Consider the following 18,061-nt stretch of genomic DNA (forward strand, 5'->3'; position numbering starts at 1 on the left):
CTTGGCCTGTTAAAACGTTAGTGATTGAAATAGCTTTTGCTTTCAGTAAATATGACCTTCTTATGCTGCAAATTCAACAAATGACCATTTTCGGTTCTTAACAACCAATGAAATGCTTTGAAACTCTGTTGTGCATAATAATGTGGAACAGTGCATTTTATGTTTTTAATTTTAATTTTAATCATTGGAACGTTTGTACAATAACATTCAAATTGTACTTTAAAGGTTGATGACTTGAAAATTATTGTGACTGTCATTTATATTTACTATTTAGCAAAATCAGATGCATAATCATTTGTAATGCAATGTAATGTTGCTTAGATTGAGGGATGAGTGAAAGCCCAGTGATGAATAAACTTCAGAACAACATCGTAGTTCATTTGTGTCACCACTAGAGGACAACTTATTCTAATCTAGTCAGTTGTGGGAAAAAAATATACGAACCTCTATCCATCCATTTTCTATGCCGTTTGTCCTCACTATGGTCGTGGGGGTATGCTGCCACCTATCCCAGCTGACTTTGGGCAGGGTACACCCTGGACTGGTCGCCAGCAAATCACAGGGCACATGTAGACAAACAAACATTCACACTCACATTCATACCTATGGACACTTAAGAGGCGCCAATTAACCCAACATGCATGTTTTTGGAAGGTGGGAGGAAACCGGAGTACCTGGAGAAAACCCACGCACGGGGAGAACATGCAAACTCCACACAAAGATGTCCAAACGGAGATTGTACTTTGATTTTAGGTCACATTATACTTGATTTTTGGTACAGTAAAGGAACAAAATGCAATAAGTAAACCAGCTTAGCTTCTGTGTAATCGGGTTTTAAATTGAAACCAAGAAATAGTTTACAATTTTTCAAGTGTTACCAAACAGGAGACTTTAGTGACATAGGTGGGTTTTTAAACTCTGGCTTCTCCTTGGCACTGTCGCTAACCCTGACTAGCGCCAGCCAAAGGCTGGGCTGCACTGTATTTTTTTACATAGACGTGTGACCTCACTCAATGACTCTGTACATAGTGAATGTTCCATCCATCCATCAATTTTCTGTACCGCTTGTCGTCACTAAGGTAACAGGTATGCTGGAACCTGAGCGAGAAGCGGCGTACACCCAGGACGGGTTGGCAGCCAATCGCAGGACAAATATAGATAAACAACCATTTGCACTCACATTCACGTCTATATTCACACCTACAATTTAGAATCTCCAATTAACCTAACATGCATATTTTTAGAATGTGGGAGGAATTTAATTGAATGTTTCAGTACTGAAAAATATGACTACAAATCAATGTATCATTACACCCCACATATAACATGATCATTTCCAAGTATGACGTTCAGGTATCCTTTGCAATTACTTACACTCTACCCAACACCAACTATGATAAACTCAAACAGAGCCAAAAGTCCTCGTTAATTGGTTGGTAGAACTTGCTTCTGAGCACTTGGGAGCTCATGTACTTTTGGATCTTCATGTCACACCCTGCTTTTATATATCTCTGGTCTGCAAGTGACCTTTCTCCTGAGCCTCTTAAAAACAGTGACGAGAAAAAGGAGCCCCTATAAACTATGTAACTGAGCTGGACTCCCGCGGGCGCCCCGTGATTAACTCCTTCGCTCCAGAGACTAATGCGATAGGCTAACATCTGGTCATGTTGACCCATATTTAACTTTTTGTGATCTTTGTATCGGCTATTTTACAGAAAATCTGCTTCCTTTCATGGATGCACGAGGACTATGATTACAGATCACCGAGCTCAGCTGGAGACACAAAATCAAAGTGAGACATAAAGCAGCGGCGCTTTGGAGAGGTCATGAAAGACATTTAAATAACATGGAGCTAAAAACAGACGCACTTGTCGCACATCGCCAGTTTAGTGTGCATCTGGATCCATAAAATTGGAAAACAAAGCAAACGCCTGCGGATTTATGGCATAATAATAAAGCACACTATGGATTTTGCCATGTTCAGAGGCTTTATGGTGATGAGGGGCTGAAAAATTCCGTCACATGATTCATGTAGCGACAACATCTCACTGCTTCTGCCTCATTACACCGACCCCAAATGGATCCCGAGATCTGAATGCATGCTGGAAGCAAAAGTACGGTAACTCCTCTTTCTTGTAGTGGCATTGGAATGACAGCCACAGCTGGCTGGCAGCAGGATAGAGGGCGATCACAATGTTACTACTGTTTAGAGTAGGAGAGGCCAAAAGTAGTTTTTAATAAATAGCCTTTTTGTAACCTCCATTAAAAAACTCTTTGTTTCATGGCAAAATCACTTTTCTAAGTGTGCTGAAGCACAAGCAGTACTACCCTTCCTTGTAAAACTACAGTACCATACTATGAGATTGTATTTGGTTTAGAGCCGTGGTTGTCAATTCTTTTCTGTCATGAACACCTCCTAGGGGACAGAATTTTTTTTCACGCCCCCACCAAATTTTAAATACTATTGAGAACCTGATATTTATTTTTTTTACTTACAGTATCTGTACAAATGACTGTATGAGTTGCTGGCACCAGTGTTCTGAATACAATCACCTGATTGTATGGGCTGATGATCAAAACAGCAAATCTAGTCTGTATTTTTTTAATAGCATATAACTACAATTTTTACGTTACGATCATCTTGGTGTACAAGCTGCCATTCCTTATGATTACTTCAAATTGCTCGGTGGCTATGAAATAGCACAACATCATAAGATTAATGGTGCCCCCCATGGGTTGTGGTCAAAATGGTTTGGAATACATGCATACATGCAATATAGATATCCTGCAAGTTTTATAATCATTAGACAAACAGTCAATGACTTATGGCTAATTAGTTGCTCAGTCCTGACCGTGCCCCTGCTAAGTTGCTTTTCTTAATGGCGGACATGTTTTTCAACCAATTCTGCTCAAATTCGGTTGGCGATTGGAAGTTACAGTGAGTGTTCTATTAGCGTGCACTGAACAGTGTGAGAAACGTCATTAAAGTAAAGTTGTTGATTTTGAGGGAGAAAGAAAGATGAAAACAGACTGATGAAAAATGATGACCAGTGCGCACCATTGATTGAAGGGATGACAAATTATGACTTGCATATGCCGCTGTGCATTTGTGCGTAGATTCTGACATTTGATAAGCCTTCATGGATCTGCGAGTCAGAGGAGGCTTACTTGATCTCATTTCCCGTCTCCTCTGAACCACAAGCGACACTGACACAACATTAGCTCTCCATTAAGCATCCGAGGGGCTGCCACTTGGCATTTGTGTCTCTGCCGGTTTATCATACCATGTCTGCACATCATCTTGTGCATTCAGCCGCAGGAGAGACACTGTTTAAATGTGTACAGAGACAAGGTCGGATCAAATTTGCAAGTTAATTACTTTACATACGGGGGTCTGCAGATTTTATTGCGCTCAATTAAGACAAAAGCAAATATATCTTTAGTTGTGTTAAATAACTTTTTTTTAACTTGTTTTAGAGCCGCCAAACAAACCACCCGATGAGGAATGACACATTTCAGGCAACTCAAGCGTTTAAATTACCGTATTTTCCAGACTATAAGTCAGTTTTTTCATAATTTGGCTGGTCCTGTTACTTGTATATCAGAATATAAATAACATAAATAAATAGTTAAATAATAATAATTAAAAAATATATATATTTCCTTAATTTTAAATACGGTAAAAATACGGTAGTTGCGAAGTCCCACCTTTCAAAAATGTTAACACGAAACACATTTTTATAGTTTTACAATTATAGTTTTAAATGTATAAAATAATTTTAAGGCATATAAATAATGAATGAAAGGGCTAAATGAATATTTAAGGTTGCTTTTACGTTCACTGACGGCGTGCTGCTCCCAAAGACGTCAAGAATCACATCTTCAATGAAGGTAAAATTAACCTTAAATGTTCATTTATCCCTTTCATTCATTATTTATATGTATTTATATGCATGTAAAACGATAATAGTAAAACTATAAAAACGTGTTTTGTGTTAACATTTTTGGCTTTCTGGAACAAATTAATTGGATTTACATTATTTCTTAATAGAAAAATGTATTTGGTTAAGGTCTGTTTCAGTTAGAGATGGACCTTTTGGAACGAATTAAAGATGCTAACCAAAGTTCCACTGTATAGTATAGTATATTATAATATAGTATAGTATAATACAGCTGTCCCTCGTTTATCGCAGTTAATTGGTTCCAGACCCGACCACGGTAAGTGAATTTCTGCAAAGTAGGATTCAAGATTAATAAATGGGAGTATATTCTTAGTCAGAACAGAGAAAACCTGTTTATGACTTTCTAAATACGTTTTATTTTTTGTTTTACTTTCATTAGATCCCTGTAGACATGAAATAACACCCCCTATAGTAAACTTTACAGTCTACACTATTATTCTTTGTTTACACCACATTGATAATGTGCAGGTTATGGGATCACTACAGGGACACAAGAGACGGCCACGGCTTTAAGTTGCTAAGGTCCACGCGTGCCCTTGCAAAGATATTTTTCTTGATAGCAGCCATGTTTTTCAACCAATCCAGATCATATTTTACATACATGAGTCCCTTAAAGGTGAAGGGTTTCCGCTCCATGTAATTGATCGCGGCAGTGCGCCACTACAAAATAAAAGCCGCCACACCTTAAAACTGGGTTTGGGGAGGAGGGGGTTTAAACATATTGACCACAATTAGTTTGACAACCATTTAAAATATCATAAAAATGTTTCACTGCGCTTTATTTTGATAAGCATGTACTGGAAAGGCTTGCGTTGACTTTCACTCTGTTTCTTATTATCGGGAGAATGAACAATAGCCTGTAAAATGTGTAGTCAACTGACGACGGCTTGTCACATGCTAAACCTATCTATGCCAGTGTGTGTGATCGCTATCGTTTCAATCTGATTTGACTTTCTGACATTTTTGTTCACACATATTGCCTGGCTGGCGGCATCTAGCTAGCTCGTTTTTGTCGTTTTTGCTCATGGGATACACCAATCATCATCACAACTTAGTTTTCTTAAAGTGTCACTTAACAATCTTGCGCTCTTGTTATCATTATAATAGTTATGGCTTGTTTTCAAAACACTAGTTGTGTGTCAAAGGTGTTCAACAGAAACACGTAGTGTGTACAGCTTTAGACGGTGACGCTAACGCAGGGATCTCCAACAGGTAGCTTGTATGCTAGCAGTAGCGCACCAGCTGATGTTGAGTAGTTCGCCAAATCATATTTCCTTCACTTCTTAGTATTTTTTATAAGTTTTCTATTCAAACTTGACACCTGTATTTAATGACAAATGAGCACACTGAGTGGACATGTGCTTTGTAAATAAAGTGCAATTTCAATGTTGGCAGTCTCATAAAATAGCTCACCTCTCCTTTCTTTTTGTCAAAGTAGGATAAGCGGCATACAAAATGGAAGGATGGATAGATAGATTTAATAAGCTGCAAGCTGGATACACCTGTGCTATCACTATCATAACCCTGGACTCTCAATTTATACTAATAAAGTTAATACAGGAGAGATTTTTACAACAAAAATATTTAAATTATTATTTTGTTAATTGTGTTATTGTGAACTAAATATATTATTGAAAAATTCATTTCCCATGTATTTGTATTATTCTAAAACGGGTATCAAATTCAATGTTAAAACAATGTTTGTGTCAAATACTACAAAATGTTATACTTTGGACTAGTCACATGGTACTATTTGAATAATAGGTTAGGTTAAATTAAATAAAAAAAAAACAGTTTTGCAATGCTTCCCGTTCATGTTCTGCTTGTTGAAAAATGTAAAAAAAAAGAAAACTAAGCTAAGAAATAAATAAATAAGTCACAAAAAATTGGTATTTCTAATTTTTTTTTTAAATGTGGATGCATCAGCGGCACAACACAGCGGCAGCTTCAAAAAATCCTAGGGGAAACCCTGCAGGTGTGTCTCAAATTTCACAGTGATTCGGCTAAACGCCCTAAAGTAAAGTGTTGGAATAGAGCACATTGAGCTCCGTGAGACATTTCAAGACAATCCAACCCAATGGGGTCAAGCATTGAAGTTTAAAAACAGGGTTGTTACGTTACAATTTCCCCCATTTGCTATATTGCCATCTTAAGAATGTGACAGATCGTATCTGGCTTTCTAAGCAATCAAAATTGTTGGGTGGATATAAGGTCAAACTGTTTTGCATTTTAGGCACATTGTGCTTTGAATGTGACGGCATCTCTTTTCAGCACTTTGAAGCGAAAATGACACTGCTTCTTCAGGAAAAGCGAATGCAGGGTGTTTGAAGTGTGAGCCAAGTGACATTGCTTCATTTTGAATAGTTTGCTGTCTCAAAATCAATCTACTACCAGGTCTTTGATGTCTGAAATAGCTCACTTTGTGCCCTAAAATCAAATATTTTAGAAGGGCAAAAAAATACATGCTTCATATTCAGAGAGATGATAATTCATAGCTTCCGAAGTTTAGATTCACTTATTATGGCCTGACTTTAATGTTTAATATTAATGCCCGTTGCCTTTAAAAGGTGACATTATGAAGGCGGACAGGGTTCATATAGGGGTCTCGTCAGGTGTCTAGAACTTTTGCTTTTTTTACTGAGCCTACTTGAGGATGCCTAAAATTACCAGATTTTAATTATAGGAAGCTCTGTCAGACTTTTGATGCATTAATTAGAAAGTCAATTTTAATCAACTCATTTGAAAGGTAGCCGGGTAATGTAGATGTGTCAACAAGGAACTATAGATTCTGTGCATTCGGTGGTTAATTGCACATCCTTTGTGTCTTATGATGTACTCACACTCGGCCAGTCGTGCCATGCTTGGGCCCTGTTCACACCTAAAGTCCGGCATATTTGGCTAGGGTGAGTGCTCTGATCTGTGCTCTTTTTGCCACAATTGGAAGAGGTGAGTCAGAGGACGGCAGGATCACATGCGCAACATACAGTAGCTGACTCATGACTGCAATGTGATCCCTCCTTGTAAGTTCTTAATGATACTCAACATATTTCAGAAGATAAATAAATAAAAAGACTAACAATCCAAAAGTCAAAACCCATGAAACGCTTGCTCACCCACAGCTACATTTGCGTTCGTGACGACGACGTGTGATTTACTCAATGCAGTCACTCTTATCCCAAGCAATTAATGACAGTTGCCACATTGCACAACATAAACAATTAGAACAATGCAAAAATAATTACGGTTGTCAAAAAAAGCACAATACCAGGAGTAACACATTTATTTAATCAATTACGTTTTTTAATTTTTTTGCTTAATTAATGCATTAGCATCATGTTACACCACACCTCTCTGTTATGACAGCAGAGAAAAAATGTTTATATAGATATATAAAACATTATATACACATTATATGACATTAAGTGTATATTCTTAATCACTCACTAACGTAACTCTTACTGTTGAAGTACATTTTGCTTCATTTAGGTATGCTTGGAAATCGCAGAAAATACACAACACTCAAAACATAGAATTCAGCTTAAATTATGTGGTGTCTTTGAATGCAACCACTCATGGCTCATAATAACATGGTAAAAGTGTGAATCAAATGTCCTGCTACTACTAAAGAGACTAGTATTAGGCAAATACACTGCTCAAAAAAATTAGAGGAACACTTCGAAAACACATCAGATCTAAACTGGGGGAAAAATGATCTTGAATATCTTTTCCTGATAATAAGTGGGTGATGTATTAGTAACAAAATGATGCCACATAATTTGATAGAAATGAAAATGATCACCCTACAGAGGGGGGAAATCAAAGACACCCCAAAAATGAAAGTGAAAAAATGATGTAGCAGACTGGTCCATTTAGCTAAAATGTCATTGTAGCAACTCAAAATGATTCTCAGTAGTTTGTGTGGCCCCCACGTGCTTGTACGCATGCCTGACAACGTCGGGGCATGCTCCTAATGAGACTACGGATGGTGTCTGGGGGATCTCCTCCCAGATCTGGACCAGGGCATCAATGAGCTCCTGGACAGCTCCTGATGGCTGCCCTGTTCTTGCAATACAGCTTTTCTCCAAATGAGAAATCTTGTCACGTTTTAATCTCCAATAATAACTATACTGATGATACTGACTAATAATAATAGTTATAACAATAACACGGGTTACTGTTGCGGCCATAGCCCACAACAAGCTAAACTCTACTCTGAACCCCCAACGTCATCTCCTGTCTGCCATTGATCTGCTCCCCTACAAGGTAAACTGTCTTAAATGGCCTAATATATCTACTATATTAGGTAATAGAATTGTAAATGTGACTACAGGTATATGGGTGCTATTTCATGTCTAGATGGCTCTAATAACGTTAAACATATTTACAAGATCGTAAACAGGTTTTCTATGCCATAACTACAAAAATATTCCTTTTATAAAGAAGGAAATTCAAGTCTGGAACCAAGTCACCGCGATAAACGAGGGATGACTGTAAATTAGAAAGAAAAGCCTACAACGTTTTGTATCATCTTATCCCTACTTAGATTTGTAAATACTCTGGTCTGTAAGGCTAACTGTATTTCATTGTTTATGTATTAGTGGAATTACCCCACCAAAAAAAAAAAGTGACAGGCATCAGTTGTGGGCGCACTTCAGTTGCAGATGAGCGTGTAATAACACTGTGAACTGTTTGGCTCCTCAGAAAAAGGCTTGTCACTCAAGGGCTTGTCACTCAAGTAGCTTGATGTTGGCACACCGGGGACAGTCGCTTTAATCCAGACATAAAGTCAATTTACGGATCATAGGAGCACGTGTGATGGTGCCACGGGGAGTGACGCCTCCACTTCACTCAAGTCCAGTTGGCTTCATTACATTTAATTTTCCATTTTATCTGTCCTGAAGTGGACAATTTAGTCGGTGTGTAACTGATCGGCTAATTTGCGGGTGATTTATGTGCCAGTGAAAGTGAAGACTTAACTGAGCATCAGAACACATTGATTACTGACATGGTTAATTGGCTAAAGCCAGTGGTACACAGAGATGGGCTTATTGGAAAATGTCAAATCAAGTTACTCATTTGCATTCATGATGTATGGCGTCTAGTCCATCTTATGCCTCCATGCAGCACAAACTGACGTGTAGCTGCAGAGAAAAGGTCTGGTACGTCCTCTGTATTGTACGTTTTTTGCTGACATCTGATGAATTGAAGATGAGCGCTTACTCTCGCTTAAGCTTGTGATGTCGGTGATGAGATGGTTAGAGAATTGCATCCTGGAATTATCTGCTGAACAGGTTTGATTGAATCCAATGTCAGAGAGTTCACAAGAGTCAGATTAAAGTCGACGTGCGACAGGCCATGCTTTTTGGGATGACACTCACACTTTATAGAAGGTGCTTTCTTCTCGCAATCACCACACTTAGCTTCCTTGACAGTATGGCTTTTAGAAAATGCATGGAGGACAAGAACAAAGGGAAGAAATGTCTTAAAGATCACCACTCTCAAGCAATTAAAATCAGGAGGACTCTGGGTCTTTTATGGACTCTGACAAAAAAGTATTATATGCTCTCCATTTTTAATCGACATTTATTTTAAAATGAAACTACCCATTTCATTTTAAACTCCATCCATTTTTAGTACCGCATGTCACTGTCCTTAGGGTCCTGAGTGAACTTGACCCTATTCCAGCTGACTCTGGGCAAGAGATGGGGTATACCCTAGACTGGACAGTCCATCACAGGGCACATATAGAGAACCAAACATTCACACTCACATTCACATCTATGAACAATTTAGAGTCCTCAACATGTTTTGCAAACAGCACACGGATGTTCTAATGCAGAGTCAAACACCAGACGCAGATGCGCTAACTACGTCACCATGCTGTCTTTTCAAGACCCAAGCCCCAGACAGAAAAGCCTTGAATCTTTCATTATCAAACCTATTCAAGACAAGGCCTTGCGTGCTTTACAAATGTTTCACAAGCTGTATTCTGGCGGTACTTTGAAAGAATACCAAAGAAATTCCGTCTTCGGCTTTTGTACCTCAAAATAAATGCCATGGGTCATTGCAAATTTTCACAGGACATTAAAAAATTTAACTCAAACAGTACTGTGTGAATTTTAAGACCTTGCTCAGTCTGTGCACAGTCTGGTCTAACATCTGCTGAATGTAACACTCCTCACTTCTCTATCACAGCTCTGTTGGAGGTCATACTGGCAGGCAGGGACTGCTTGATGGCCGGAGACTCCTGTTCAAGCGACGACACCTGCAGTCCACGCCTCCGCACTCTGCGTCAGTGTGTAGCAGGCAATGGTAGCATGAAGCTGGGCCCCGGCGCCAGGAGCCAGTGTGCCAACGCAGTGTCAGCCCTGATGTCAAGCCCTTTGCATGGCTGCCAGTGCAAAAGGGGCATGAAGAAGGAGAAGAACTGCTTAAGCATCTACTGGAGCCTTCACCAATCCATCATTCATGGTCAGTGCTTGACGGGTAAGGTTACAGATCCTTCAGCAAAACAGCTTCAAACCACCTGTGTCCCTATTTCCTCTGTCAGGCCTCAACTTGGTGGAGAATTATCCTTATGAGACGGTGCAGAGGGATTATGACTACGTCCGTTTGGCCTCCATCACAGCAGGCAAGTCGACCGACCTTCATTAACTTTCATGTTTTTCTATTGTAGCCTTTGGAGCGCGGTTGGATTTTCCCAGCAGCTGGCCTGAGGCAAAGACAAGTGCTTTTTGTTCTGAAGACAGCAACACAAGTGTTGCCATTTATCTGAACAGAATTCCTGAATCCAAAATGATATCTTTGTCAGAGTCACACACAAATACCAATGGATTTGAAATGAGATAAATAAAATGTCATTTGATTTACTTAGGAATTACCTACTGTTCATGCAGTGTCTTCACAAAGCAAATTCAATACTCAACTCAATACTTTTGTGACAAACTAAACAGTTTTGTTTCTGTCTTTAGACTCCGATATTGGCACAGCAACAGTGAACCGCTGCCTGGATGCAGCGAAGGCTTGCAACGTGGACGACTTGTGCCAGAAGCTCCGCACGGAGTACGTCTCAGCCTGCATCAAGCCCAATGCTAAATCCGGCCTGTGCAATCGTGCCAAATGCAACAAGGCCCTGCGCAGATTCTTCGACCGTGTCCCCGCCGACTACACGCACGAGCTGCTCTTTTGCCCCTGCACGGACACAGCCTGCGCGGAACGTCGGCGGCAGACCATTGTACCGATCTGCTCATACGAAAGCATGGAGAAGCCCAGCTGCATTACACAGAGAAGGATATGTGAGGCTGATTACGTGTGCAGGTTAGAATAAAAGCTTCATTGCTCACTCGGATACAAATAGATATCGGGCCCCGTCCGCACTCTGAGCTTATCTTAATTTGGATAAAATTAAGCCATTAAACCATTGGATCAGCACCGGAATTTTGGATTAAATTTGGATCAAGTTCCTTGGGTTGTATCGAAACTCCATATCCCAAATTTCATTCAAAATCAGTTAATAATGACCTTATAAACATACATACTGTACATTCTACATTTCTGTGCCAGATTGGGTCAGAAATTAGATGGTTAGTGGTGAGGCTATTCAAGGCATATTCAGTGACCTCTATACAAGTCATATGACTTACTCTGGAGATGGTTGGGCACTAGGAGAAAAAGAAAGGGGCGCCTGTGATGGAGCATGCCATCACTACTGTCTTGCACACAATCAATAATACTCTTCAAATTTTTTAACATATGGTGTCAGATGTGGGCTGGTAAGTCCATCCGTGGCATTACCAGTCAGGAGGACACTTGGGACAGGTGACCCCCAGTGTGATTGACACGGGAGATGGGTGAGGCTTTACGGGGATTAGAATGGGTTAGCTGTGTGAGACATGGACCCACTTCAAGAAGGGTAATACAGTTATATCCTGCTATTTGTGTGTACGCTATCTGCATAACACGGCAAAGAGTCTTGTTTTTGGTGTTGTAGTCAGTATGCACTGGACCCTTTTCAAATCTGGTTTGAAGGGTACTACTCAGATTTCTAAGAAACTTGGTGCCAAAGTGCCTGGCAGTGGATAGATTTTTCAACTAGACCCTGTTCAAACCTTCCCAGATTGAATTCACAGGCACAGTAACTATACTTGTCATAACAATAGGGGTCACTGCTGTAGAGCTTTCAGACTTTCTGAAAGCAAATAAACAGCCAATGAGTCAAAAAATGAACTATTGTTTTACCCTCAAGCCTTACCCTCGTCATCATTTGGTGAGAACACCCCAGAGAGCCTCTTGGAGTAGCACATGAAATATTTAACACGAATAAAGCGCCAGATGGATCAGAGTTATCGCTCATTGCAATCTCTGGTCATGGTCATTATTTTTCCACAGCTCCATTTGACTCAAAAGTTTTACTAATGATCCCAGCTCTCCAGTTGGGGGTGAAATACTGTATTTTAGTCCTATCACATTTTCAGCTTTTTGTCTTTAACATGCTGGGCAATATTGTTAGAATAATGAGGAAAACAATGCATGAAGTGAAAGGAAGATTTTTCTTTTACGTGAAACAAAACAAGAATCAATCACTAAGCAGAACCTTTCCTTCTTGTGTAGGTCTCGCCTGGCACAGTTTCAGTACGATTGCGAGCCCTCTGAAGCGTCTGCCAGCGGCTGCAAGCAAAGAAACTACGGAGCTTGCCTCCTCGCCTACACAGGGCTTATCGGTGGGTGCATGTATTCAAGACGTATCTTCTTGAGAGGAACATAAGACAAACAGATGGAGGGAGAGCGAAAGACAGAGTTGCTGTATATACAGCGTAAAAAGGCGGCATCTGTTGTTTGAGAGGATGACGCTCAAGACCTGCACAGCTAGAAGGCTGACGAGCAAGCCACAGAAGTAAACAAAATCTGCGAAATTCTCAAGCAAACAGCACAATGTTGAAGACGACGGCGCAAAAACCGCATGCAAATAATCTCTCATTAGAGGAGGCCTTTAAAGTGGCTTTTATTTTTGTAACAAAAAGAATATCCATCTTTTTGCAAACCACAGAGAGGAGGAAGAATAACTCGATGCACTCGATGCCCCACGGCACAAACACACTTGGCTTGTAGTTATTAAAGCACTTAAAATCCCATCTCCACTGCATCGCCACAGAACAAAAAAAATATATCTCACGGCTTTACACTTCTGTGACCTGAAAACTAAAAAGTTGGAGTACCTTGTTGTATATATTATATCATACACTCTTTTACATCAGGTGGGTGTCAAGGAGAGCCGGTGCCCATTAGCGCTACAACGCACTGGCAAATGAATATGCAAAAGACTGACTGATACGAGGTGCTGTTTTCTCCACAGGAAGTACAATAACACCCAACTACGTCGACAATGCCACATCCAGCGTGGCGCCGTTTTGCTCCTGCTTGGCCAGCGGCAACCAGAGGCAAGAATGTGAGGACTTCCTGGGCTACTTCACAGACAACATCTGTCTCAGTGAGTGACGCTGTACTGATTTTTTTGGTCAAGATGTCTAATGACTGATGGAACCTTCAAAGTGAAACATAATCGATACTGGTTGACTTTGAAGTTGTTCTAATTTCAAAACAAAATTTCCCACAGGAAGTAATGTAAGGTGAAAGAATTTGGGTCAAAGCTTTATTAACTGTACATGCAGGTTTTAAATAGCATCCTTCAGACAATAGTGAGAAGTGAAGTTAACCACTGTAGAATAAAACCACATTAAAGTAAAACTACTCACACTTAGTAGCGAGAGAACAGTGAGGTGTTTATAGAGCGATACTGTAACCTAGTGCGGTTTTATAGCTTTAAATTAGGGGTGCATGACAATTATCGGACCGATACTTGTCGGACCGATATGAGGAATTATGACATCATACCAATACCAATCTGATTACAATAAAAAATAGCTACAATAAACGATGAGGCGGGATTACCCATACTGTGCTGTGAGCGGGTTAGCGTGAGCAAATCAAGTGCTCCTTTTCTGTGACGTGCAAACTGTCTCATTTTTAAGCAAACATGGCGTCGCTTGTGTAGGACTTCTCAATGTTTCAGGGGTAAATATTTTGCTAAATACTCAAAATACTCATACATACATTCTGCGATGAGGGAAAAAAATATTGAGTTTCAACACCAATTCAAACCTTATCAGACACCCGGGGCTTGTTTCCATCGCCACAGCGTTTGAAAAGTGCAAAAAGGTTTGCCAGAGACAATCTGAGGTATAAAGCGATCTGTAATTTCATCAAGAAAATGATGCCGCTGGATGACCAGCCCTTTACCATCGTTGAAGATACCGGCTTTTGTCGCCTTGTTAATCCGTTGGAGCTACGGTTTATACTTCTGAGCTACTGCTATTTGTTTATGTTGTTAATAGTAGTGATGTCACAATATTTGGTAGGGACAAATCTACAGGTACAGTTTGTCAAATTCAACTTTGTTTTTTGTTGCTCTTACTTCGAGGTGTGCTCAAACATACAGCTAAATCTCGGATTTTTAAGGCATCCGGAAAATTCCAGAAAGTGTTACTTAAATCGCATGACTTTGTGGGCCGTTCGACTTCAGGGGCACTACTGTATTTGCTTTGGCATAACACAGAAGAAGAAAATGGTTCAGGTTAAGTTAGGTGGTAAATCGAAGTGAAAGAAAAGAATAAGTGTACTTGTACAAGCTCTTTGACATTGTTGTGACCTGACATACTGTACCTAAAATGACCTAATCATTTATTTTGGTAGCTTTTGTCTAACTGCAGTCAATGGCTGATTTTCTTCTGTGATGAACTGTTGACTAGTCAGAGTAATTACAATAATAATGTGAACCCGAACATGTCCATGACGTCTATGAAAAAATGGCAACATCATGATGGGACAGAGCCCCACGGGATGCCGTCAGACAGATGTTTGCCAGCATGCTCAAACAGCAGTGCATTTTAATCAAACATCCCCTTCTTTTTTTTTTTATAGATAAACATAATTAGATATCCTTTGTATCTCACTGTTTCTCTTTTTATTACTCATTTTCTTCACACTGGTTCCACCTAGGTTGCTCAGACTTTCACTCTTTAGGAAAATAATAACTGAACTGATCTTGATATTGGGATTGGAATACAAATGTTGATATTATGTTTGGCATTTACTGTTCTTTGTCCCAGACACATCACAGACTGAAAAACTATTGGTTAATAAGTAACTGCAGGTTTGGTTAGGCTGGCTAGTCTGATCTGTTAACTTGCTGTATCTATTGGAGTTGAGGTATGCTTGGTGTACAATACATTTTTGACTGCACCATAATGGTTATTCTCGATATAATTAGATGTTGTCACAGGATTCACACTAATTAGCGACTGCACACAGGATCTGCACTTTGCAGCTTGAACCTGTGAAAGCCAAAATGACGCTGCCACATAAACGCTTCCATGCACGGCGCCGCTCTCCAATTGCCAAATAATTTTCCAGAGACGCTCGCTTGATTTGCACTCGTTTTTGCCAGCGGAAGGCTTGCAGAGCTCGTCGTGGCACAAATGAGAGCGGCTCTCTCGGGCCTGCTGCCGAGAAAAGATACACAGAGAGCGCCTCAGAGTAGTTTGGCCATTTCACAAGGTTCTATGAGTTAATGAGGCCGATGTGGAGATGCAGGTGCAGTGCCCAGGCTGGCGGAGAATACTGATGCTATTTGGTTTGTTTGGGCCATCCCCTGCCTGTGAAGTCTAAACTGAGGCCATGTCCCCATGAACATGGGTCATTCAAAAAAGATATTTTTTGTCTTGTCTTGACATCAGGCATCCAATGCTACTAAATCGCCATGAGTTAAGATAAATGTACGAAGCTGACATGGCTAAACTTTGTTTGTCGTCCTATGTCTTGTCATGCATCAGGGAATGCCCTCAGGGTGTTTGGAAGTGAATCTGAGCAGCAGCCAACGGTAGGCCAGTCCAGTACCACAAGCCCCAACCATGGCAGCAAAGAAAACCGAAGCACAACTTCCCCGCCCGAAACCGTAGTAACCATGCGGAACATTCTGGATACAAAAATACCCACACAGGTGTGTTGTACCCTTGTCGTCATCACTCACTTTTTTTGGTGCCTTGACCTTCCAAGAATAAACACATCCTGATGAGGACTTAATGCTCAGGTGATCAGTGTGCACAGTGCACTGCATTATAACAACTGCTACTGATATATGAAGTTAATTATGTACAATATCCCACAAGAGTAAGTACAGCTCTCACATCTGAGAAATATTATACTGCAGTATATATTCTGAAGGGGCAACATTACAGAAATGGAACTTGGATATACCTTAGAGGAGGGGGTCTCAAAGTTGCGGCCAACAGGGCCACATCTTGCATTCCCCTACTTGACATCAAAGATTAGTGTAAGCGTGGCCCGCGAATCCTGGTAGTGGCTAGGGCAAAAACAAGCCAATACTGAACAGTGAGCTTGTCAGATAGTTAAATGAAAAAGGCTGGGGGCGCGGGGCATGTCACTGGACAGAACACTAACTACAATCATGGTGCCAACACAGAGATGACAGCACAACATGTAACAGACAAATAAACACAACTGCTACCAACTACTATGAAGATCAATAAACAACAACGATGTTAATGCTAAACATTTAACTTTAACAACTTTTTACAAAAGGGATGCCTTTGAAGATCAGACATTAGCAACAATTAGCTTGTCTTGTTAGTGATTGTCAACACTCAACATAACTTGTTTTATTTAACAAGTTAGTTCCTCAGGGTAGACCGGGCTCGGCAACCCGAGGCTCCAGAACCGCATGCGGCTCATCAGCCTCCTTGTTGCATCTCCCTTTGGCAAACGCAGTGATTTTTTTTAACACCGAAGTAAAGGAAATGTGCATTTTCAAAAAGAATGTGAAATATCCGACTCACCGCAAGTCCGGGAATGCATCTGGACTGCGTTCTGACTGCTGACTGGATGAGCAAGGGAAGGGGAGGTAGGCTAGTGTATTTATTGAGTCTCCCTGAAGAGAAAAAAGGTGATGGACTTTTGAGTTGAGTCTGAAGCAAGTTATTGTGCAGTAGAATAAAACTATATAATTAAAGACAGCATAACAATATGGTTTATAATGAGAAGCGCACTGTAGCTCTGTGCTCGGAGCCTGTGACACACTAATCGCTGAGCTAGTGACTCCGAGAGAGGCAAATAGTGTGCCGCAGGAGCTGACTGTGCAATACCACTTGTGACTGCTGTGAGCCGGGGCGGACCTCTCAGCAGCAACCGCAGAACAATACGTGTGTTCACTCTACCAATAAACAGTGCTTTCACTAAGTCTCCAACTACTAGTCCCTACATTTGTCGCTAATCGCTTTTGGGACAATAAGTCACCAAGAGGGTTTGGACAGTCACCAGATTTAATGAGAAAATGGCCAAGTTGGCAACACTGGGCTGCACAAGAGATGGGAAGGCATGAAAGAATCGTTCATAAAAATATCAGAGAATCTGTTATCCCAATTAAAAAATAAACAAGAAATGATTCAGAAAATAAAAGAATGCCTCTCTCTGCAAAGACAGTCAAGGACAGGACAAATAGAATGGTTATTGATGACAACTCAGCACAGGCGTAAATGCTATTGAGCAAACAACACTGACAGGCAGAAATGTGAACTCTAACTTTTTTATGTTAAAGTTGGCTACGTTTTTTTTGGGGGGGGGAGGGGGGGTTTACATTTAAACAAGTACAGGAACCATTCAAAAAGGCTGACAGAGTTCAGTGTTTAAATGATTTCAGAGTAGGCCTACACATGCACGCTGTACTTCTGTTTGTTGAATTTTGTTGTTGTAACAGGCAAGTTTATTTACAAGTTTTTTTGGGTTTTTTTCTTACTGGAAGGGGAGGCAAAATGGCTCTTTTGATGGTAAAGGTTGCCAATCACTGCGCTGGACGGTACACAAGCTCGTGGTGTCAGTAAACAGATGTGGAATTATAGTCGAGATCTGTAGGCAAGAAAGGTGCCAAAATAAGTTCAAAACTTGGGGTTGGTGCAGAGCTTCTTGAGATAGTCCATTTTCACACAATAACACAGAATGTCCTGAATTTAGACAAAAAGTATCATCTG

The 18,061-nt window shown here is 40.4% G+C and overlaps 1 protein-coding gene and 1 long non-coding RNA gene across 3 annotated transcripts in view; one reads left to right on the forward strand and one right to left on the reverse strand.

The window, feature by feature from the left end:
• Nucleotides 1-18,061, forward strand: part of gfra4b (GDNF family receptor alpha 4b) — a 54,520-nt gene that overhangs the window by 27,055 nt on the left and 9,404 nt on the right. Inside the window, exons 2-7 of the mRNA XM_054791634.1 lie at nt 10,158-10,433; nt 10,513-10,593; nt 10,934-11,279; nt 12,573-12,682; nt 13,315-13,449; nt 15,851-16,017. Of these exons, the coding sequence (XP_054647609.1) occupies nt 10,158-10,433; nt 10,513-10,593; nt 10,934-11,279; nt 12,573-12,682; nt 13,315-13,449; nt 15,851-16,017 (1,115 nt within the window). The remainder of the gene's footprint in view (nt 1-10,157; nt 10,434-10,512; nt 10,594-10,933; nt 11,280-12,572; nt 12,683-13,314; nt 13,450-15,850; nt 16,018-18,061) is intronic.
• Nucleotides 1-18,061, reverse strand: part of LOC129189677 (uncharacterized) — a 53,668-nt gene that overhangs the window by 3,869 nt on the left and 31,738 nt on the right. The window lies entirely within an intron of this gene.

The sequence above is a fragment of the Dunckerocampus dactyliophorus genome, chromosome 11, assembly GCF_027744805.1.
Source record: "Dunckerocampus dactyliophorus isolate RoL2022-P2 chromosome 11, RoL_Ddac_1.1, whole genome shotgun sequence".
Taxonomy (NCBI): Eukaryota; Metazoa; Chordata; class Actinopteri; order Syngnathiformes; family Syngnathidae; genus Dunckerocampus; species Dunckerocampus dactyliophorus.